The sequence below is a fragment of the Lissotriton vulgaris genome, chromosome 2_2 (genome assembly GCF_964263255.1).
Source record: "Lissotriton vulgaris chromosome 2_2, aLisVul1.2, whole genome shotgun sequence".
Lineage (NCBI taxonomy): Eukaryota > Metazoa > Chordata > Amphibia > Caudata > Salamandridae > Lissotriton > Lissotriton vulgaris.
The window spans coordinates 106575543-106599740 of record NC_141688.1 but is presented as its reverse complement, the minus strand read 5'-3'; the positions used below and the strand labels follow the sequence as shown (position 1 = coordinate 106599740).

Below are 24198 nucleotides of genomic sequence, written 5' to 3'. Positions count from 1 at the left end.
GGGAGAGGGCTTCATGGTTTATGCATGTGAGGGAGAGAGAGATTTTGAATACACGCGGAAGGGGAGCCAGTGATTCTAATCTTAGGCGGGCAAAAGGGCCAGGGTGCCTAAAATGGCTGTCATGTATACACGGGTACAGGCCTTTGCCGGCAGTAGGATGTAGTTAAATGCTTTACGGTATTTAGGATATGCGCAGGAAGAGGAGTGGGAAAAGGGAAATGAACGTTGCTTATGTACATCAATATGTCTATTTTTCTACATCTGTTTGCCGGATTAACTATGATGGCTGTTTGATTGTCTGCCCTAGAAGAATAGATATATGTTGATTATGAGAAGAGTTCCATTGCTAGTCACTGCCAAAGGTTTTCTGTTTCCCTTTTTTCTCCTTTTATGTTACTTAATTTTTTCATTCCGATTGTAAACAAATTTTGCTGCACACAGTTCTCCTTGGAGCGATAGACTTCTGAGTACCATACAGCGAATATGCACCCATTGTCGTAACTATGAAGCGAGAGCACGGATGCTCAAATAGTCTGCCATGATGTAAGCTCCTTGAATAGCCCCATAGGCAGATTGTAAGATTTATGTGATGAATATGCCCTGTTGTAACAGTGCAGCGCCGCAATAAAAATAAGTTTAAAAAAAAGTTTAATTATTGCAGATTATGCATGCCAATAGAGTAAGATGCTGTAATGAGAATGTTTATTGAACCGAATGAGCAAATCATGGCAAAACCTAAAAAGATGAAAAATCACATAAATATGTAGTGTCACTTTGGCGTAGGTAGCATGCATTAAATCAGACAGCTACATATGTATAAATGACGTAATCCTAAAAGTTGCATGTGGGAAGGAGCTTGGCTGCACACAGTCTGCTTACCACATTTAAAAAACTCCTGTTTTTTGCACAGCTCATACAGTAGATGTGGTGATGTCCCACACTTGGGTTAGTGTGCTGCCTTCTCATCAGAGCATACATTACGTTTTCAGCTTATCCGCTGGCCATAGTCCTGCATAAGGATCCAGAGCAGTGGTGTCAGATTTGTGGCACCTGAGTGCTTGCCTTGGAACCTAGTGTGAACCACTTTGAAGTGTTCTTAAATCTCAGTTGCTGATATTGGGCTCTGTGTGCTTTGATCCAGTCACCCTCCCTACACGAGTTGCCCACTATGTGATAGCTAGCAGTTTTACCCCGGCTCACCACTTTAAAATGTCATCAGCCGCCACTGAATCCAAGGACCCCCAACAAGATACTACTGGAAGCCAAGGACCCCTGCCTAAGCTATTTCAAGAATTTGAACCTCAAAACAAGACGCACAAAATACATAAAGACGCACTCATCAAACAAATACAGAAAGTATGAAATATTTTATTTAATTCACAAATATCATACATTTTAATTTTATTGGGGAGTTTGGAGCTTTTCTAAATGTATTTGAATCCAACTATCTTCGATACTATGTTCTGTTTACTGTACTTCCATTGCTCCCACAAATCAATCTGAAAATGCCAACTTTATTTTTAGCCTCCAATTTCAAATTCCTTTACATTTACAGAACGTTTTAAAAGTTTCAAATTTACATTTTCCTTCTTAATTTATATATACTTAACACATTTTTAAAGATCATTTACTATTCTTAACAGTCGAGGACCCACTGAGTCGGCATCGTAGATTCTCAGGGGCCCACGGACAACCGGTTAGGAGCCACTGGGTTAAAACATTATAGAGGTGTAGCTTGGTGTAACTGTACTAAGCAGCACCTCCTGTGCCAGCGTCATAGACTTAAGTTTATAACTAACCTCACAACTATTCATAGGTGCCTGGGCAGAGAGTTTCATAGTTTGGTCCTTTCACCTGTGAGGCACAACCTCCAAATTAGAGCGAATGCCTTTTAGAATGAAAATCTTTTGAGTCTGACTGGGAGTGCAAGAGTTTTGAGGTGGAGAGAATGAAACAAGGTAGTGAGCTATTTTACAATGGACCATTAAATGGCAATGTAAACTAGACAGATTTATATTTGATAATCAATTGTCAACTAGGCCATTTGTGAACGCTTAACTAAAACGTCATATTTAAAGGTAGGGGGTTGACGTGTTTTTCTCAGACTACAAACGACAGATATAGCCTGAAATAATGTAGTCTTAACATGATCTTTGCCTGAATAACCATATTTTGGTGTTAGGTGTTGTGACATGGAGTGACTGTAGGTGATGCCTATAGATGGAAGTAATCCTTCTTTACCACTGTCCGAACTTGTGGTTGAAATCGTTTATTGATATTACCCCCAAAGTGACTTCTGCTACTGGGGTTCTGGGGATCTGAGGCTGTGTAGGCTTTTAATGGCGGGGTACCACACTTGTCTTCCAACAGGTATACCCCAGTATTTTCCCTGCTGTGGCAGAGCCACTCACTTTCACCAGGTCTTATCCGCCACAAATACTGTCTGACACTGTGACTTCTTCCTCAAAGCGACTGACTGTTCAGAGTGGCCTGAGGCAGGGGGTCCTTTGCATACATATGAAACCGTTGGCAATGGTCGTTGGCCAATCGAGCAAGGGAATACATATATAGATTTAAAAGGATCAGTGGTATAGCTGATTTTAAAAAGAACACATTGCCATGGGATATAATTCTAAACGTTACAGCCCACATCTTCTCTAGATATCCAGTCCATTCTATTGGCCAGAAAGGGTCATGTATCCATGGACAAAGTGGAGTAGTTTAATGGGTAAGAGCATTGGTTTGTTTACTAGTGAGAAGACTATTGCATTTTCAAGTATTGATGAACTGTGCCCTCTCAGTCATGAGGCAATGTCCACAGAAAGTGCACTGATCTTCTCTTGTTTAGGTTTGCTTGACATAATAGTATTACCAGTTCAGATCACCCTGGAGCACATAAACAGCTGTCTTACAAATTGTGGTTGGTGCCCTTCTGATCTCAGATAAAGATAACCTCTACCTTTTGACAGTGCTGGACCCGGATGTATGACAGTACAACGCGATCATTTTAATCACGGTACTTTACATCGCGGTTTTTACAACGCAAGTCGTTACAACGACTTGCGTTGGAGGACGCTGGATTGCGGATTAATATGATTTTCTATTCCAACTCCAGCCCAAGTAACAGTAGGGAAGGTGTTGGAGTAGAAAGTACACTATTCCTTAATCAAGAGCGCCATCCAGCACAAATCGTTGTAATGACTTGCGTTGTAATGGCTGCGTGGTAAAGGTCGTGCGGTGTAAACACTGCGTTGTAAACGATGTTTCCCGCTGGACCTATCATGGCAATGTCACCCATCCCACCATCACACGCACTGAAGTCTTGAAAAGGTTTCATTATCCTCCCACCTATCCAACTAACACTGCTTTATTCACATTGGCTCCACAGGGTCCGTCCAATCTGAGAAGCTCCCCATTACCTGCAGAGTCCCCCAAAGATCTAGCTACAACCTCTACATGGAACCCATTTGATCTCTGCTCACCCTCACAAGTGTGAAAATACATGAATTTGCTAACAACATACAAAAGTATTTGAAAGTTTCCTCCACTTTAGACATCCAATCCCTTAACAGTGTCTGCACCTCACCCAGGCCTGGATGAACAGCATCTGCCTCTAACTTACCCACACCATAATCAAAGGTATCTTATTATCAAACAGCAACAACATGTCCAACCTTGGCCAGATTACATGAACCTAGGCAGATTAATAGACCAACTTTCAACCAGTGCCAAGTCAATTGGATTCGCCATTGGCACCTCAATCCCACTCACAAATCATATTGCCTAGAAGGCCAAGACCATATGGTGACAGCACTCTCTTCCAAAGGAAGTGAAGCAGCTGTCAAGCTCTCCTAATCCCACATCTGTACAGTGATGACGTCCCGCTGCACATCCTTCCAGACTCCACACTGGCCTTTTCCGAGGTAGGCCGTGCACTGCAGCATACCTCGTCAATGACCTGAAGAAATATGAGCACATCGCCCATGAGATAAGTGACCTTCACTGGTTCTCTTTGACAACCCACACCACCTTCAAGCCCATCTGTGTCATCTACAAAGCCATTTCAACTGACACCAGTGCCTATCTGGCTGACAAGCTCAACATCTCCATCGACCATCAGGACCACAAGCCAGCACACTATCAGACTGAAGAAGAAGATAGAAAAAACAACATCCTTGCATCCACCGCAACCACCCTCCTCTTCTTCAACCTAGAAAGCGCTGAAGACACACCTCTTTAAATAGCAGTATGATGTGTTATTCTAGTTGAGTAAATCGTTTATCCCCTCGAAACTCAGCACAAAATCTGATTGTTTCTGTCTTCAACACTGAATAGTACATGGTAAAATACCATCACTCCGCATTTTTTACTCCGCATACTTTCACTCCTCATACCATTAGTACGCAGGTACGTTTACTCCGCATTTTTTCATACCGCATGCCTTTATATATTATATGCTTTTATCTCGCATGCTTTTATGACGAAAATCATTGTAAAAGCATGATTGGTAAAAGTATATGTTTTAAGGTAAGTTGTAAGGTAAGTATATGGTTTTTTTTTGGGTTCAGGGGTATTTTAAGGGTGGGTTTGGGTTATGGGGTGCAGGGGTATTTAAGGGTTAAGGGGTACAGGGGCATTTTTAGGGTTCAGGGGTTGTTTTGGGTTTTGGGGTACAGGGGTATTTTTAGGGTTCAGGGGTTGTTTTTGGTGTACATGGGTATTTTTAGGGTTCAGAGGTTGTTTTGGGTTTTGGGGTACAGGGGTATTTTTAGGGTTCAACGGTTGTTTTGGGTTTTGGGGTACAGGGGTATTTTTAGGGTTCAGGGGTTGTTTTGGGTTTTGGGGTACAGGGGTATTTTTAGAGTTCAGGGGTTGTTTTGGGTTTTGGGGTACAGGGGTATTTTTAGGGTTCAGAGGTTGTTTTGGGTTTTGGGGTACAGGGGTATTTTTAGGGTTCAGGGGTTGTTTTGGGTTTTGGGGTACAGGGGTATTTTTAGGGTTCAGGGGTAGGTTTGGGTTTTGGGGTACAGGGGTATTTTTGGAGTTCCGGGGTTGTTTTGGGTTTTGGGGTACAGGGGTATTTTTAGGGTTCAGGGGTAGGTTTGGGTTTTGGGGTACAGGGGTATTTTTAGGGTTCAGGGATTGTTTTGGGTTTTGGGGTACAGGGTTTTTTTGGGGGATCAGGGGTCGTTTTGGGTTTTGGGGTACAGGGGTATTTTTAGGGTTCAGGGGTTGTTTTGGGTTTTGGGGTACAGGTGTATTTTTAGGGTTCAGGGGTTGTTTTGGGTTTTGGGGTACAGGGGTATTTTTAGGGTTCAGGCGTAGGTTTGGGTTTTGGGGTACAGGGGTATTTTTAGGGTTCAGGGATTGTTTTGGGTTTTGGGGTACAGGGGTATTTTTGGGGTTAAGGGGTTGTTTTGGGTTTTGGGGTACAGGGGTATTTTTAGGGTTCAGGGGTATGTTTGGGTTTTGGGGTACAGGGGGTATTTTTAGGGTTCAGGGGTTGGTTTGGGTTTTGGGGTACAGGGGTATTTTTAGGGTCAGGATGGGTTAGTGTTTAAGGGTGCTGGGGTATTTAAAGGGACTAGGGTGGAATTAGTTTTTAGGGTTTATATATATATATATATATATATATATATATATATATATATATATGTGTGTGTGTGTGTGTATTATTAATATAGTTCTAAATATAATGTAATTTTAAAGACATAATTCTTCATTTTATTTAAAAATATATATATATGTGTGTGTGTATATAATATATATTATATATATATATATATATATATATATATATATATATATATATATATATATATATAAATATTTATATATATATCTTTAAAGATAAAGTACTTTTTCAAAGTATATGACCACCACACATGCATTTGCGTTATAATTGCATGCGGAGTGAAGTCATATGCGTTGTGAAAATTTGCGGAATTATGGCTTGAGGAGTAATGGTTTTTGCGGACTTAAAAATGCGGAGTGATGGTATGCGGGATTTTTTTTTGCGGAATGGAAAGATATATTCATAGTACATTGCTTCCTTTTGCTAGGCCTAATAAATATAAATATCAGACTTATACACATATACATCTTGTCGTTGTTAGAGACTGTTTTTGTAACATGCCTTCCTGGACTATGGAAATCGTGAAAGGTTTAGCCCTCGCTGAATGGCTGGGAATGGCGTAGGCTCCAAGGACGCATAAGTGTCAGCCATTATGTTGGTACAAATATCCCGAATTTTCATGGAGGGAAAAAAATGATCACTGAGCATATGAGTCTTGTGCGGTCACAATCGAGGATACGCGCTCGCTGTTCAGCGTGAAAATGTCTTGGTAGATGGCGAATAATTCAGTAGAGGACTGTTCTGGCGGGGTGATTTGTCCATTTTAATAAGTTTTTTTAGCCAGTGGATCTCTTTTGTGTATAGTTGACAGTGTGCCATACACGACTGTCTGGAGCATACTTGATTTGCACATTTTGCATCCTTGATTTTCCAGTTGTGTGGATGTAACTAAAGTTTTGGGGTTTTACTTTTGATACCACGTTCTTCCTTTTCATTGTAGCTCAACTTTATTACACCTTTTTGAGTCTGACCTAGAGACAGCTTTAGATGTTTGCATCCACCTGGAATTATAATATTCATGAATTAAAAAAACGACTTAACCTGTATACATACATAACCAGGCATTGAGCCAGCCCTCTTCATCCATTGATCTCTGTAGCTGTCACATTGTGCTTCCATCCACCACAGCTTACAGCATGGGATTATGGGGTCAGCCCACTTCGGCAATTGGCGAAAAAGAAGTGCGCCTCAGTACCTGGGAGATGAGCCAATACTTTACTTTGGCTTTTTCTTTCCATTCTTTATCTTGTTGATTGTGATAGTCATTATGTGTTTGAGTAATCAATATCTTCAAGTAACAATAATTCAAAGCCATCAGTACCTTAGTTTTATGGCAATAACAGTCATAGTATCCTGTGATGTGCATTAAAAGATGTTCCAAGTACATCTATCTAATGGGAAGCATGCATGTTCTTGACTTGGTAATTTTATTTTTTTAATGATTGCAAGCAGATGGCTGACATGTTTGGATTGCAGCATGTTTTTTTCTCTATTACTTCTTTTTATTTTTGTGGCATATCCTTGCAATAAAAAAACAAATATTGCACCACCTTGTAAGTGACCTGCCGACTGGATTGTTGCACTTGCTATCATGCTGGAGTAGAGTCTCAGCAAGTACTTTAGTAACTGTCAGGCTTGAGGAAGAAAAAAACTATTGTAATGGATCAGCCATGTTCAGTTTGAGTTTGTTTTGCCCTTGATGCTTCTACTATTGGTTGTGGGGCGTGGTCTTATGATGGGGAAAGGAATTTGGATCACTGACATAATATCAACTACAAAAATATAAGGATTTAAAAGATCGACTCCAAAATATCGACTACAAAAATATCGAAGTCCTATTTACAAACAGTTAAGTACAAAAATATCGAATCAAAAATATCGTTTAAAAATATGTACTTTGTAAAAATATCGAATTTATTAAAATTAATGTAAAATTAAAAAAATATTAAGAATAAATAACTAAAATATACTTTAAAATTATTAAATAATTAATTTGTTATAAAAAAATAAAACAATTTTATTTGTTAAAACATATATATATAGTAACATAATATTATTAAAAAATATACAATATTATTATCGTAGCATAGCAAGAGTGTTAAAATTACTATTCCCACTCCAATGAGTGCAACAGTAGGGAAAGGGTTGGATAGCGTAGCGGTAAAAATTACTATTCCGTCTCCAAAGAGTTTAACAGTAGGGAAAGCGTTGGATAGCATAGGGGTAAAAATTACTATTCCCACTCCAAAGAGTGCAACCGTAGGGAAAGCGTTGGATAGCGTAGGGGTAAAAATGACTATTCCCACTCCAGTGGGTGCAACAGTAGGGAAAGTGTTGGATAGCGTAGGGGTAAAAATTACTATTCCCACTCCAGTGAGTGCAACAGTAGGGAAAGCGTTGGATAGCGTAGAGGTAAAAATTACTATTCCCACTCCAGTGGGTGCAACAGTAGGGAAAGCGTTGGATAGCGTAGGTGTAAAAATTACTATTCCCACTCCAGTGAGTGCAACAGTAGGGAAAGCGTTGGATAGCGTAGGGGTTAAAATTACTATTCCCACTCCAAAGAGTGCAACAGTAGGGAAAGCGTTGGATAGCTTAGGGGTAAAAATTACTATTCCCACTCCAGAGAGTGCAACAGTAGGGAAAGTAAATACTTCATATATTATTTAAAAAAATATAAGTTAATATCTATAAAAAATTAATTAAAAGTAATTACCAATTTAATATAATATAATAATTAATCAATTAAAATTACAAATTAAAATGAATTATTACAATTAGTTACCTATTAATACAAATTAATTACAAATTAACAATTAATTAATTAACAATTAAAAGTTAACAAATAATTCAAATTAAATACAATTAAATAAATTGAATTATTTAATTAATTATAAATAAATTGCTTCCCACCCTATTCCCCTATAAACCCACAACCCGCTACAGAAAATAAATTAGTAACATTAACATAATTAGCAATTAATCAATTAAATAAAATTACTTGGCAATTAAAATGTAATTAATTACCCATAAAAAATTAATTAACAATTAATTCTAAATGAATACCAATACATAATTTTACATATTTAATTAATTATAAATAAATTACTTTCCACCCAATTCCCCTATAAACCCACAACCCGCTACTGAAAATAAATTAGTAAAATTAACATATTTAGCAATTATTCAATTAATTAAAATTAATTGCCAATTAAAATTTAATTAATTACCAAATATAAATTAATTAACAATTAGTTAAAAATGAATACCAATAAATACATTTACATATTTAATTAATTATAATTAAATTACTTCCCACCCTATTCCCCTATAAACCCACAACCCGCTACGGAATTAAATTACGCAAAAATTTAAATACCAAAATTCATTAGTTAAAATAAATTATAACATAAATACACACTTTTCACACATATAATAACATAAAAAACACTATAAAAAATTCGATATTATTAAAAATTCGATAATTTTAATAACCTATATTATATAGTTTGATATTTTAACTTTCTATATTTTTAACATTCGATATTACATTACTTACCTTAAAAACGATATTTTTGATGTCTATATTCTGTCCATTCGATATTTTGTCCATTCTATATTTTAAACTCGATATTATGTCCATTCGATATTTTTTACTCGATATTTTGACTGTTTACCAAGGAATATATGTAAGGAACTCAGTTTCAGCACGATGAAATCACGATAAAGGAGCGATTGCCGGAGGTGAAGGCCTTCTCATGTGCCTGCCCTGAGTTTATTCACATAATATTATTTATCATTGATTTTAAGCCAATGTGTGCTTGTGTGCCACTGCTGAAGATGAGAGCTGCAGCCCTTTCCCCTACTAGTACTACATGCTTGATTTATATGTAAGTCATCCTTGTGTAGGCTAGCAAGCATGTCATCTATTTAGTGTCTAATTCTGGGTGCCATGGTTGGAGAGGGTACACTGGGGTTTTACAGCACCAAATATATCTGCACATCTAGTTGAGGCAAAGAGCTTTTTTCAAAGAGATAAAATCCCAATATTTATTAATTGTACAACATATGTAACTACCACATGCAGTTTTGACGCAGACTAACTGTTCACTGTGTTCTGGAACAGATACGCCATTCTGACGCCTGAAACGTGGCCTTCGTGGAGGGGGGATGAGAAGCAGGGCGTCCTGCATCTCCTCCGATCCGTTAATATGGACCAGGACCAGTTTCAGCTGGGAAAGACCAAGCTCTTCATCAAAGCCCCTGAGTCGGTGAGTATGAGCGAGTGACTTTGGCAGTCTTGGATCGAGTCCTGTAACTAACAGCATCAGACACACACTGGGGTCAGACTTGGCAGTACTTGACAAAAAATGGTGCAACTCACCCAAGGTCATAGTTTAATGGTACTGATAACTGTGTGGGTGAAATACTTGTTTTTGGGTTCACCACCAAAAGATAAAACAGATGATTTTGGACAAGAGCCTGTTGTTTCACCAGATGTGGCTTATATACGACTTAGTAGTGACTCACATCATAAATTCTAATCGTAAATCACACCTTCTCCTGAATCTGTTGGATTTGATAGGATTTTAGATTTTATTGAAGCCTGGATATCTTGAGGCCTTGAAGGATAACTGATTAAAAGGTTTAAGCCCAACACCCCTTCTTTAAGTAAATCAGTGAAAACACAGGTCTTGCATAATTCCAGGGAAGGACTTCCAACACACAGGTACAGGCACCACGTAGAGATGGGGGACATGGATAGGACTCAGCAAAGGTCACCAGGATATGAGTGTCTGCAGCTTTGGAACCACTTCCGAGTGCACAGTGACAGTTCCTGGGCACAGAGGGGCTTCAGACAGCCGCGGCCAGTGGTGGGAGTACCTGCCGGGCGGTGACGTGGGGAGGGGCAGGGAGGGGGGTAGTAATGTATGGATTACAGAGTTTAACAGGTAATTAAACATATATATAAATAAAATGAATTTCGTTACGTGCACTGCATCACCAAATGCGATGCAGTGCGCGGAACGAAATTCGTTTTATTTATTTATATGTTTACTTACCTGATAAACTCCCTAATCCATACATTACTACCCCCCACCCTGCCCCTCCCCACGTCACCGCCTGGCAGATACCCCCATCACCGTCAGCGGCTGGCTTCAGGCAATGCTTTAAAGTTACCGTACAAAAGCAGATTGTGTATAAGTGGCTGGAGTTAAATAAACTGAGGGCTCTGGCTTATAAAGTGGACAAAGAATTAGAGGAACACCAAATTAATGCCGGAGACCAAGGAGGAGTTGATGAATGGACAGACTAAAAAGGCTCAGCTCTTTACATGTATGTAGGAAGTACAAAGTCATTTTGCATTTGCAAAATGTACAGTTTGCAAAATCACAGTGTTTGTGACTTCAAAATGGCTTCCTGCTACCTACTAAACCCATTTTGTGAATTGGTAAACCCTTTTCGAATTGCGCAATGGGTTTGCAAATTCATTCTGAATTGCAATTAACAAGCATAAAAAGCCATTTCCCTCTTAGTTGCGAATCACATTGAGCTCTGCCAATGGATTGTGACCGCAATTGTGATGATAGCAAACCAATGAAAAGTTCCTAGCTCCTCAAAGGAGGTGGTAACCCATTTGCAAAGTGGAAGCTGTCCCCGTTGGACAACTACTGCTTTGCAGAATGTTTTCGAGCGGCCACTGCCTGATCCCTCCAAATGTGTTCCCAAACAGAAAACTTTCTTTTAGGCTGCACTGATTCCATTAACAAACACAGACCACCTTAAAGAAAAGAAAAAAGATTACCCATTCGGGAATGCAAACATAGGAATTGTGGTTTTCTATTCCTTGCAGGTCACCGTACCTCTGATTGTAGCCAATCACTGGGGCTTGCAAATAGTGACCTACCTAATTAATATTCATTAGGCAGGTAGTTCTGCGACTGGAGATTTAGAGATGCAAGTGGGAGGAGGTATAGCGTGCATTCACCGCTCGGAGATCGAGGTCAGCCAATTCCAATCTGACCCCATAGAGTCCTGTGAATACCTTGGTCTTAATATAAGAGCACTAAATAAGCAAAGCTGCAACCTGCATGCATTCTACCACCCACCTGGGGATAACGCAAAGTTCACAGAGGAACTAATAGAGATCATAACGGCCAACTCAAACCCGGATGCCAACAATATATTCCTAGGTGACTTTAACCTACACTGGGACGACGACAAGGACAAGCTGGTTAACACGATGAAAGACTTCCTCAATGAACTAAACCTTACTCAAGCATGCACCCAGCCCACTCACTCGCAAGGAGCGACGTTAGACTGGATTATCTCAAGAAATAAGGAGACATCAATCCTTGCTATAGACCCATGCGATTGGTCTGACCATCACGCCATAACATTCACGATACCTACTATAAAAAAGGGTAAGACCGTGCAACCTCGCAAGATCAAAAAACTGATTCGTGAGACAAAGGAAGCCAATATCCTACAATTGGTTGAAAGATGTGAGAAAGACCTGAAGCCACCTAAGAACAGGCAGAATGTCAATGAGCTGACTGACCATTACATAACCTCGATCGGTAACATCGTCAATGACACCATGCCTCAAAAACTGAAAAACGTCTCAGAGAAGCCAAAAAATCCTTGGTTTAATGAGGCACTGAACGAGGACAGGCGAAAACTAAGAAAGGCCGAAAGGAAATGGAGACAACATCCCTCCTCCCCCGAGTTGAAAGCCCTCAGAATAACCAGAAAACAATATAACAAAAAGATAATCAACTCCAAAAAAGAATTTATAAGGGCTGAACTGGATAATGCCAGAAACAGACCACGAAAACTCTTCGAGATCCTAAAACAACAATCAAACAAACTAACCAAAACGACCCAAGAGAACGCAAAAACTCCCATAAGCTGCGAGGAATTCGCCTCATTTTTCTCTGAAAAAACCAAACTACTAGAAGTTGAGCTCACAAGTGCAGCAGCCAACCTTGTGACCCCTCCCTCACCTAAAAATGAGGCTAATGAGACAACAGAGGGCCCTCAATCAAAAAATAAAGCAAATTGGGACACATTTGAACTATATGACCAAGGTAAGATTGCCAAAAAGTTAGCCGAACTTAGACCGAACAACCACTATCAAGACCCTCTACCGTCAAAGTGTGTAAGAGAAATCAGCCACACTCTAGTTCCGATCTGGACCCAGATAATAAATGCCTCACTTACACAAGGGACCCTCCCTGACTGCCTAAAAACGGGGCAGGTAGTGCCCATCATTAAAAAACCAACAGCGGATGCGACAGACCCGAATAACTATCGACCAGTGACCAACATACCGTTACTGGCCAAACTTATTGAGAAATGCGTACAAGGCCAATTGAGTCAACACATCGCCAAGTTCGCATTACTAGACGACTGCCAATCAGGATTTAGAACAGGTCATAGTACTGAAACTGCGATCCTGCATATTGTTGATGACGCCTTACAAGCCCTTGACCAAAATAAGGCATGCCTATTGATCCTACTAGACCTATCATCAGCTTTTGACACTGTAAATCACGAAATACTAATAACCAGGCTTCAAGACAGGATGGGTTTGTCTGGAAACGTACTGAAATGGTTCAAATCATTCTTACAGAACAGGACTCAACTATTCCTGATCAACCAAGCAACCTCCTCCCCATGCCCTAACACAATTGGGGTCCCACAAGGCTCAACTCTATCCCCAGAGCTCTTCAACTTATATGTTGAACCCCTTACGGAGATTCTTCGAAAATCACGGATATCCTATCACATGTATGCAGACGACACGCAAATATATATAAAGATCGCCTCCCGTGATGACATCGACCGAATGAACGACACACTAAAGAAAGCGTTGCAATGGTTAACAACTAATCATCTGAAACCGAATGCCCACAAAACGGAATTCCTGCTAATTTCACCAACAAGGAGTCAACCTGAAGTAAAGGAATGGGTGAAATTGGTGACTGCGTTAAACTGCACTCCGACCCTAGTTAACTCAGCTAAATCACTGGGAATCAAGTTAGATGAGAACCTCGACATGAAAGCCCACATTAACTCAATGGCCAAGAGCGCCCGCTTCCATTTGAACTATTTACGAAAACTAAAACCCTTTATCTCTGAGGCGGATCTGAAACTGGCCACCCAATCGCTAGTCATCTCGAGGATTGAATATGGTTGTACCACGTTAGCTGGCCTACCCAAGACATCCATAGCACCTCTAAAAGCCTGCCTCAACGCAGCAGCAAGACTCATCACAGGAACGAAGAAATTCGATCATATATCGCCCCACCTGAAAGCCCTAAACTGGCTACCGTACGAGGCCAGAATTCAAATGAGAATGGCCTGTATTACTCACAAAGCGGTTCACTACAACATGCCTAGATACCTAGCCAAGAAAATTAAACTTTCGGGAGGCAGCAGACCAAGCAGAAGTGCCAAAGAGCTGCTATTGAGACCGGCCTTCTTCCGCAAGAAAAGGACCTACGATCGGGCCTTCTCCGGAGCTGCACCCAGAATTTGGAATTCACTCCCTCCAAACATTAGGAAGATTCAAAATACGGAAACTTTCAAACGGGAACTAAAGAGCCACTTGATGAGTAAATACCCTACGTAGAGAAGCTATAGACTATTGATATGAACATATACGCCAAAGAGGAGGTACTCATCATGAATAATTGGAAGTTCAATATCAAACAAATGAAAGACTCCCGTCCGAGCCTCGGCGACACACTGAACTGCTACCTCATATATTTGTGAGCTTATATGCGGTATCTCACAGCACTAACTATATAACCTCTACCTCACTTTATGATATTTATGACTACTATGACAAGCTAAACTATATGCAACTGTATCTCACAGCTCAAACTATATAACCTCTACCTCACTTTATTATGCTTATGACTACTATGACAAGCTAAACTTATGCAACTCCTAATAGATAACTAGATAGCCAATTGATATTGATTATGTTATATAACCCTACCGCAACGAACTTGAAGATATAACTATGACACAAGTTGAGACCAATGCACCTCTTAATGCCTTTTATCTAATCGCACTTTTACCACACCGCTTCTACCTCATAACTGTTGGTTGTTATAATTGATGTGATAATTGTCAAGTCTGTAACCTTTTTATGTTCAGCGCTCTGATACCCACGGGTCTTGTTCGCGCTATACAAAACACTATAAATAAATAAATAAATAAATAAATAAATAAAATTACTTAGAGAACAGGGCAAACGCAGAGACAGTTCACAGCTGCTCAGTGGACCTTTGTGACTTCTATATGCAACCTGTCCTTTTGTACATGTTGACCCTAGTTACAGCCAGATAGACCAAGAATGCGGAGAATATTGGTTCTGTGGGGTACAGGATTGATTCTTGGTTTACTGAAAAAAATATATTATTCAGCAAACCAAGAATCAATTCTGTACCTGACAGAACCAACATTCTCCACTTTCAGTAGGGGGTGAGGCATGGCGGTGCCAGCAGGATTCAGGGGCGCTTTTAAGTGACGCAACCGCGTAGCTAGGGTGGGGTGGGGGCAGTCCTCCCCAGGCGGCACCTTTTTTGAGGCGGCACCTTTTCTGAGGCGGCCGCACGGGCCGGCACTGACTGTCAGACTGGACTGGAGGCCGAGGCCTGTTGCGGCCGCGGCGGCCTCTTTTACTGTAGGGCGGGCGGCGGTGCTCTTTACATATCAATATACTTCACTTGTTACCAATACAGCAATACCCAGTAAAGTTAGCACTAAGCACTGCACAGAGTTCTTATGGGCATTATAAAAAAATACTAAACACACACTTGCTGTCGGTCGGGTTCGAAATTAAATCCAACATTGTGATGACGGTTGTTCGCCTGCCCCCCCCCCCCTCCCCTCCCCTCCCAGCCTCGCTCACACTAGTCCTCCAGGGCCGTCAATCCAGTGGTAGCGTGCGCGGCGCGCCCTAGCGCAACCAATGACGACCCTCTAAGGACATTTGGCCAGCCCTCGCCGCACCGTAGCAGTGTGACGCGCTACGCGCTCACCGCCCGCCCTAGCCCCCTACGCTTGCCCCTCGTCGTCGTGTCGAGCCTGGAGTTAGAGGAGTGCATCACTACCATTCTCTTTTCTTGCATCTTGCCTGCAGCCTGCATACCGCCAGTGGCAGCGGCATGCACGCAACAACTATAAAATAATTCAAGGTGAGGAAAGAAAAAAAGAACCTGGTGACCGTCCGTCCAATTACACAATCATTGCACTGTGCACGACCGGCACTCACCAACAAGTGTTACACTACACACTCTTTAAGCACCCAGACTCGTTTTGCACTCTGCCGTTAGTTAGGATCTATGCACTTCTAATTCTACTACCCATTCTGCATGAGTTTGCTCAATTAGTGATGTGATTTAAGAGCGAGCACTCAGTCTTAAGGCACCCAAACAATCTATATTTGAGTACGGGTTGGTGGCTCCTGGTAATTTCAAGGGCAGCATCAGTCTTGTTGGATCAGCGGCATCAATCTTGTTGGATCAAAACAGAACGATGTTGAGATGTTTCAAAGTTGAGAGGTTACCTGTGATGTGTAAATGCCTAGGGTGCTGTCTTTCGTGTAGTGGTGGAAATTAATAGAAACCTAAATTCATTGTGATTGTGAAAACGCTGTACAAATTCCGTGTGGTACTCCTGCGTGTAAGAGGATGCCCTCAGCTATTTTATGTGAGAAGTAAAATTAGCATTGTTGGGAGCAAGTACTATTCTGGGTGGGTGGGCTAAGACAGAGTTATTCCTCGACTGAGCTGGCATGTTATGCAGGGGTGATATAATTAGGCGTGGACTGTTTTTGGCAGTTTCAAGTTGACATAGTACTACTGAATTCCCAATTTCCCCTTGGACAACCTGCAAGTCTGGTGACTTGTGACTGTGGGGCTTCTGGCAGTAGAGGGACAGAGCTCAGCGTTTAATCCAATACAGTTGAACAGGAAAACCACCATTTGAAGTCTAAGCGCTTAGCGTGGCGTGGGGGCCCGGGCGCGCTGTGGAGAGTGAGTCTGGCGCGCTGGCAGAGAGCAGAGCGCACGGATAGCACCTCAGAGCGCGCTGAGTCCTCCAGTGCCTGCTGCTCCACAACAACAACCGTTATAAGGCTGGGGATTGCCATTCAAACCTCCCAGTGTGAGTCACCAGAGGGGACCTTGGCATAAATCAGGGCACGGCTCACAATGAAAGAGTAAGTTAGTACCTCGTCAGGAGTAGTAAGCGCTATATAAATGTAGCTTCAATCAATGTCAAATGCTAGGTGTCATCGTCACGGAAAACACAAACAGAATACACTGGTTATGATGAGTTAGAGAGCGTCAGAGTTTGCTAACATAAGGGCTTGAAGTGCCTGAGTGATAGATACATCTGCTTCCTGTAACCTGCTGCACAGCTTTTCTGTGTGTCCTGTCTTATTGTAACACACACAGCAGCATCACACAATCACACACTCTCATGGTTATAGTAGATTTGGATTAACTATCGCAAGAGCTTGAATACTCTTGTGATAGTTAAGAGATAGTTAGGGAGAGAACCAATGGCCTGTTAGTTACTTTAGTTTTAGAGAGGGGTGATACAGAAATAATTTTGCACCAACCCCTATATACGAACGCTGTGAAGTATGTGATACTTTTCTGGTGAAGGTTCTTCTATAAAAATAAACCAGGGCATGAGAGTTGTCAAGGAAGACTCAGAATTAATAAAGTTCTTCTCATAAGGCCATTAAATGCTTGATATTAACTTACACTGGGATCAGTAGGTGCATGAAACATTTCCAATATCCTGGTAGCACCAGTCATCCAAAAGTATTTTGTTGTTCTTTTAAAGCTCACTTGTGTATGTACATGTGCTGCAAGTATTGATACCCTGGGATGGTTTGTAATTTGACCTGTTTTCATCCTTCCTCAGCTGTGCAGTGTTGGACCGTTAGTTCACCGGGTGGCAGTGTGATGCTGGGGCTCAGTGGTGGACTTTCCTGGAAGTTAGTGGAGTGGTGGGGTAGGTGTGTGGTACTCTGAGCTGGGAGTCAGGTGGCAGTGTAACAGGGATAGTGTGGTTGTCAGAGGAGAAGTGGTTGTAATGTGAGGGGGTGCTACTGCTTGTGATATGGCAAGGTAATAGAAAGGGGTTATGCAGTGGAGTGATGGGGAATCGTAGTTTGGTCGTGACAGATGGTAATGTGGGTCTCTCCAGTGGTATTGCTATGTTATTGGTGATAGCGCTGTGGTGGAATAGAGGAAGGTGGTATTGTTAGACCAGTTTTACTGCAGTCGGGGTTAGCAGGGCATTTATTTTGCGACTGTGCCATGCTGTAATGTGGTTGGATTTTATTGTTGGAGAAATGTAGTGCTTGGCTTACTTGTGATTTGCATTGGGTGGTAGTGAACGTTGTATATCAGTACAACGCATGCTTTTACCCCGCATGCCATTACAAAGCATGGATTACAACGCAGGTCGTTACAACGACTTGCGTTGGGGGGCGCTGGATAGTGGAATAGTCTAATTTTCTATTCCAACTCCAGTCCCTGTGGATAGTAGGGAAGGTGTTAGATAGAACACTAAACTATTCCCTATCCAACAGCGCCCTCCAGCGAAAGTCGTTGTAACGACTTTCGTTGTAATCCCCGCGTTGTAATGGTAGTGCAGTGTAATAGTTGCGTCGTAAAGGATGTTCCCCAGTAGTGAATAGTGTTGTGGTACTGGAAGGTGCTAACGTGGTAGTGCCGAGGTGGTTGTGTGTTGATTGGGGAGTGTCTAGGGCTGAGGTGGGGTTGCCAGCGTGGTGGTGTGGGAGAGTATTGAGATGATATAGTGGTAAAGTGATGCAGAGATATTTTAAGGCGGTCCAATGGGGCATTAGTGTGTTGCTGGTGGGTAGCAGACTGGTGATGGTTGGTGGTAGTCTGTCTTTTGCTGTGAAGTAGTATTATGCGAGTGAGGATTATGGTATGATGGTGACTGAGGATGTGCGGTAGTGTTAATTGGCAGTGCAGTGGTCAACATAGTTATGGAAATCTATGGGTTGGTAGCATGTTTCGGAGGACGAAGCGTTGATACGTATTATTTTATAACTACTTGTGTGATGTCCCGTTGTAGTGTTCTTCACTGTGTTACTGTGTATGATCATAAATGCTTTACACACTGCCTCTGAGATAAGCCTAGCTGCTCGTGCTACGTTACCACAGAGTTGAGCAGGGGTTATCAAAGGGTGTAGCCCCCTTACTCTGACTTAGGAAGAAGGGTCCCCACTTGGACAGTGGCCAGCCATTGCCAACTAGAGACCCCCATTTCTAACAAACAACCATTCCGATTTTGAGAGGAGTAAACATCTCAATGCCCATTAGATTCCCCATGTGAGACTGATGTTCTGATTTGTTACCTTTGCCTCAAATTGTAAAGCGCTCTGATATCCTTTGGGATCAAGTTCGCACTATATAAAACGTTATAAATAAATAAATGTAACTTGCATGATCGAGTTAACTGTTAGCAGCAATACTACGTGTCTCTCCTCGGAGACTCGGACATCTTTCAAGTGCTCACCATCCTTTTTCCCCAGCACCCCCCCTCCGCCCCAAGAGGCGGCAATCTGAGGGGTAGCCTCGGGCGCCACAAGCTCTAGCTACGCCACTGGACCTGTGGATTTATGCTGATTCATGGCTTTGTTACTCAGCATATGGCAGGATTTCAAACAGGATGTATAAACTGATGTACTCATGGTGGTCAAAAAAGCAGGTCAGTCATTGAAGCGCTGATATTTTACAAACCAGAGTTGAGCAAGCGGCAGCGGTGAGTTACTGCCAGCTTTTATAAGTGCACTAGCCCCCATTCCTTTGAAGGCTGAGCGTTGGTCATCACAATTATTCTGTAGTAAAAATATCAGTTTTTAAATCACAGGAAAAGGTTGTGTTTATTGGCTTTTCCTGATTTGTTTTTATTTCTCAGAAGTCCACAACAGAACTATGCTAGAGTTTGCCACAGTCAGTGCTTTATGTACACTTTTTTTGGGCAGAAGGGCCAAAAACAGAAGCGTCAGGAAGGCAATGACTTCTACCCATTGCAGTGTGTTTAAATCATCACTGCTATATTACCTCTGATTTATCCTTGCCCTGGCTAGTTGGTGCTTTTAAACATCTCCCCGATTCCACCCCTGAGGCACTCCCTGCTTCCAGATTGGTACTCAGTGTGCAGAAACAGCACCAGCGCAGGGCGAAAGGACAGGAATGCACCATATTGTATAAATATGGTGTATTCCTGCCCTTTCTCTTTGGCATGGGGCAGCGCAGCAAGGTGCCTTGCTGCCCTGTCCTACATCAAATCTGTACAAATGAGGTTCCAGGTCTTTTCCTGCTCTCGCATTGGAGCAGGGATTTACTGAATATGAAATCTGGTCTAACTGCTAAGGTCTTCCAATGGACAATATCAATAACATTTATTTCATGTACTGAGAGGACCCAAGTGACATTAAATAGGAAAGGAAACTGAAGCTTGAGTTGTCTATGATGTCACTTGGAACTCTTAGGTTGAAAACTCCATGTTATCGAAGGATACACATCTACAATTCGATTTTAGGCTGTGTCGGACCCTCCCAGCTGAAAATCCTCTTTCCCTGCTCAGCAAATCCCATAAATTCGCTGCACAGGGGAAAAAGAGTGGGAAGAGCCAAGCACAACATGGCCTCACCACCTTCAGACTCTCCTTCAGACTCTCTCTCCCACCAGCTTTTCATTAAAAGTAATATATCTGTTGTTCTATCACAGACTGGCATCCTGCCAACTGCTTGACAGTGCCTAGCCCTACTCTAAATGCCGGGCATCGTGCCATCCTCCACCATCAAACTCAATAACACCCTTCCTCACCCCATCCCAGTACTTGAAAAAACAACCACCTGGCATTCTACCTCTGCCATCAGGTGCCAGTCTTTAAAATGCAGTAACTGGGGACCTGGCCATCTCCCCCCGCCTTCCTCTTCCTCTTCCTCCAACTCTGTAGTGGAAGCTGCAGTCTCTGCCAGCACTGGGTCCACACCGGGTCTGAGAGCTCCTACTGACCTAGACTAAAATACTCTCTCCGCTGTGGATCTGCGCAGACCACGGCTGAGAGGCGAGATGTCTGTTGGCGGCCATGAGACCCACTCGCAATGCTAATACTCAAATGAATGTACTCAACTCCCTTATCTCAGAAGGATGGGTGTACCCTGACCAGATATCTCTGGATGTCAATTGTGAGTATCGGGAGCCATCTTGTCGCTGGCAGCAGTAGCAGCCTGGATGATGCCAGTCTTCTTGAACTAGCATCCTTGTGATCAGGAGACCTACTACATTATATGGGTCCCTCAGACACCATTAGGCCTGAAGGGTGGCAGCTTTGTCTGTTCTTCAGAATGGAATGTTCCTGTCGTGGCTCTGATGTAGTAGACTCAGTCTTATGCAGGTTTATTGTCATGCATGGCCACCCTCCATTTGTGAACCGTTTGGTTTCAATCGAATGGTGCTAATTTTGTGGTCGCAGCTGAAATTTCTGGGATCGTCTTCGCTCCTCCCGCTCTCCTGCAGTGACTCCTGCCCCGCATCTCTGAATCTTTGGAAACTCAAGCCCAAAGATTTGCTTTTGACACATTCTTTCATTGGTCAACTCTTTGGGGTGTTTTTTTGTTCATACCACTGCACAGTGTCGCAGTCTGACTCTTTTTCTGCGCCTAATTTTTGAACTGATGCTCAGTGCTTCAGAAATTGTGACCCCCTGTTGGTCAAAATCCCAGACATCAGCTGTGCAGGGCTCAGGGCAGCCTGTTAACCCTTTACGTCCTCATAATAGAAATGCAGTAGGTTCAGTGAACATGCATTTGTGTAGCATCAATGTTCTTTTCTGAGAGGAAACAGACATAAAAGGATATCACCTATAGGGTTTCACATCTGGCAGCTGTCAGGAGATTAAACACAGTCCTATAGTTTCATCCCTCTGGTGGCTGGTTCCTGAAGCTGTTGCTTGCAGGGCACACTGCTGAGATGTAAATATAGTTGAAGCTCATGAGGGAAATAGTGGTCCTTCGAGGACCTGAATCCTGATGTTGATCCCAAATGTGATTCTGTTGACCCTTTTGGTGTGGGGGGGGGTCAAACTGCAGCTGCAGCTGAATGCTGATTTCCTAAATATGCCCAGAGACATTCAGTTTAGTTCCTCTGGTGTCTCGTTTGTGCACTTGACCAAAAATTATGCAATACAAGGCGAGCATCTCCCTAAATTAGAGATCTTATTTGAGAAGTTGCTGTCCCCCGCTGCGATTTGACCCCTTTGGGATCTCAATCTCCAGCACAGATGCGCAGCGTTGCGGTTTTTACCGCTTAGAGGCACCTCTTTCCTGAGTCTCATCCACATTTCTGCCATTGGACTCCTTCATGTTCGGACTCATTTAAAGCCCACAGTGCTGCGATTTATTTCCATTTGGCGCTAGATTCCTTCAGAAGGCTCGCAATGCCGACTCTTTACCCTTTTCTGGACCTGAACCCTAAACCGGTGTATAGCGCTGCGATGCAAGACTTCTCCAATCCCTCATGACCCCCTCACTCTAGTGCATCACCGTGATCTGAGGAACCAATCAAAGCTCACATCCAGACTCATCGTTAGTCCCTGTGGTTGGAAATAATTCAAGCAGCTCAACTTTTTACAGTCCCAGTTAGAGGAGGGTTGAATAAACCGTGCACAGTAAGAAAACCCTCAGGAACCACAGCCCGGGTATAAAATATCTGAGACCCCCTGACTGTGGTGAGAGACACATTCCTGTCCTGAGGCCTGGAGTGGGCCTCTGAAACTCAGTGTGACCACAGGTCACTCATGAGTCAATGTTTACTGTAGTACATTTTATATTTTGTTAAAAAGTCAAAACAAGTAATAGAAGCACTTAATTTAAAGGGTCAGCGATAACAATATGCTGGGAGCGAACAAACAGTAAATGGATACAAATCTTAATAGTTGAAGCAAAGTAAAGAACCTAAAAGATAAAAGCAAGTAGCTTAGAACTTGGCTCTTAACCAAATGTTCTGTATTTATGCCCTGGGAAAACAGTCTTAGAACAGAGAAGAGAGCAGACGGTGTGTAGAAGCAGCAGTGACACGCCCAGGAGAGCAGTTATGCTTGTGTGGGACATTTCTTGTTTTTGGCATGCATGCGTTGATGGTTCAGTGATTTATGGGAAACTCTTTTAATGAAACTTTAGTGTGAGAAGAAGACATTCTTTATGTCTATGTCATACGATCAAGAAGCCAGGACTCACATTTCCAACACGCGGAGCAGCATGGCAGCTGTGTCCTGGGTGCACACAACACACACCGGTGTTTACACTCAGTTTAAGCAAGACTGAACTTCCTAAGCAAGAACATTCAAATATTGAGAGTTGTGAGTGTATTGGAAGTAAAAGCATCTCGTCCGAATAAAGACACCTCTGTCTGCACACTAGTTACTTAATTGTGAATGTTTGAGACGGTCATCCATTTCCCGGGGACATAGGTTTTTATCTCGCAACCTAATGGCAGTCAATCTCATTTCCTTATCTATCTCAAACAGATAAGTAGACCCTGATCAAGATATGAAATAAATTAAATGACTTTTCTAAAGCTCGCGAATACCCATGGGTGTCTTGGCACCAAGAATCGAAGAAACATCTGGGATGGACTAATATGAGCCTAAGAGCTCCAGGTTGCCGCATCTATCTGGAGGAAGGGCTCAGAGTACTGACTGCATTATCATACACCGATGGGAAATATTTCTAACAAAACAGCATTGCCCCATATCGCTCTCATCAGGCTGGCATCGTTGAACAATCCCACAAGATGGCGTAAGCAAGTCGCATTACTTACAGAGATGGTACATGGTGCACATTGGCCAACAGATCCCTCTCTGAGCAGTGTCCCCTCAGCCGGACAGTCCCCCGCGCTAGAGTCTGCTCATCTCTGGTGTAGGCAGCGACTCCAGCGCTTACCATGGTCTGCCACTGCTTGGATGCAGGATGCTGCCAAACACACAGCTGCAGGCAGTGGCCGCCTCAGCATCTCCTAGAGTTGTTGTTCTACATGTGCTTCAAGCTGTCAGTGAGCAACCGTACAAGACAGTGGTCCATGGTGAAGCATGACTCACCCACAGAACCTGGAGGCGGAAGTAGGAGCCTGCCTGCCTGTCGCTGGTCCTCAGAGTGCCTCAATCCAGGCAGGCGCAGTGTGTAAACTGGATGGACATTTGAGTCTTGGTAGTTCTACACCATCGATGACACTCATGCATCAGCCATGGCCATCCTCCTGCCTGTCTCCAGAGTATTCCCAGCTGTGTGGATGACACGATGAGTAGCAAGGAGTCACCGGCCCAAGTTGCAAGTGGGACTATGCTTATTGTCATTATCATCAGCTCTTCAAGTCACAGCAGAGGGTCTCTGCTGCTGGCCAGACCTTTCCCCTCATCCATAACTTGAGCAGACACCCTCAATCAGGGCTCTTCAAAGTCGGTCCTGGAGGGTCGGATCCATGCCA

The 24198-nt window shown here is 42.5% G+C and overlaps 1 protein-coding gene across 2 annotated transcripts in view; it reads left to right on the top strand.

Annotated features, from left to right (window-relative positions):
• Positions 1 to 24198, top strand: part of MYO1E (myosin IE) — a 635008-nt gene that overhangs the window by 500034 nt on the left and 110776 nt on the right. For both annotated transcript variants that reach the window (XM_086959387.1, XM_086959385.1), the window contains exon 19: positions 9762 to 9906. In XM_086959387.1, the coding sequence (XP_086815513.1) occupies positions 9762 to 9906 (145 nt within the window). The remainder of the gene's footprint in view (positions 1 to 9761; positions 9907 to 24198) is intronic.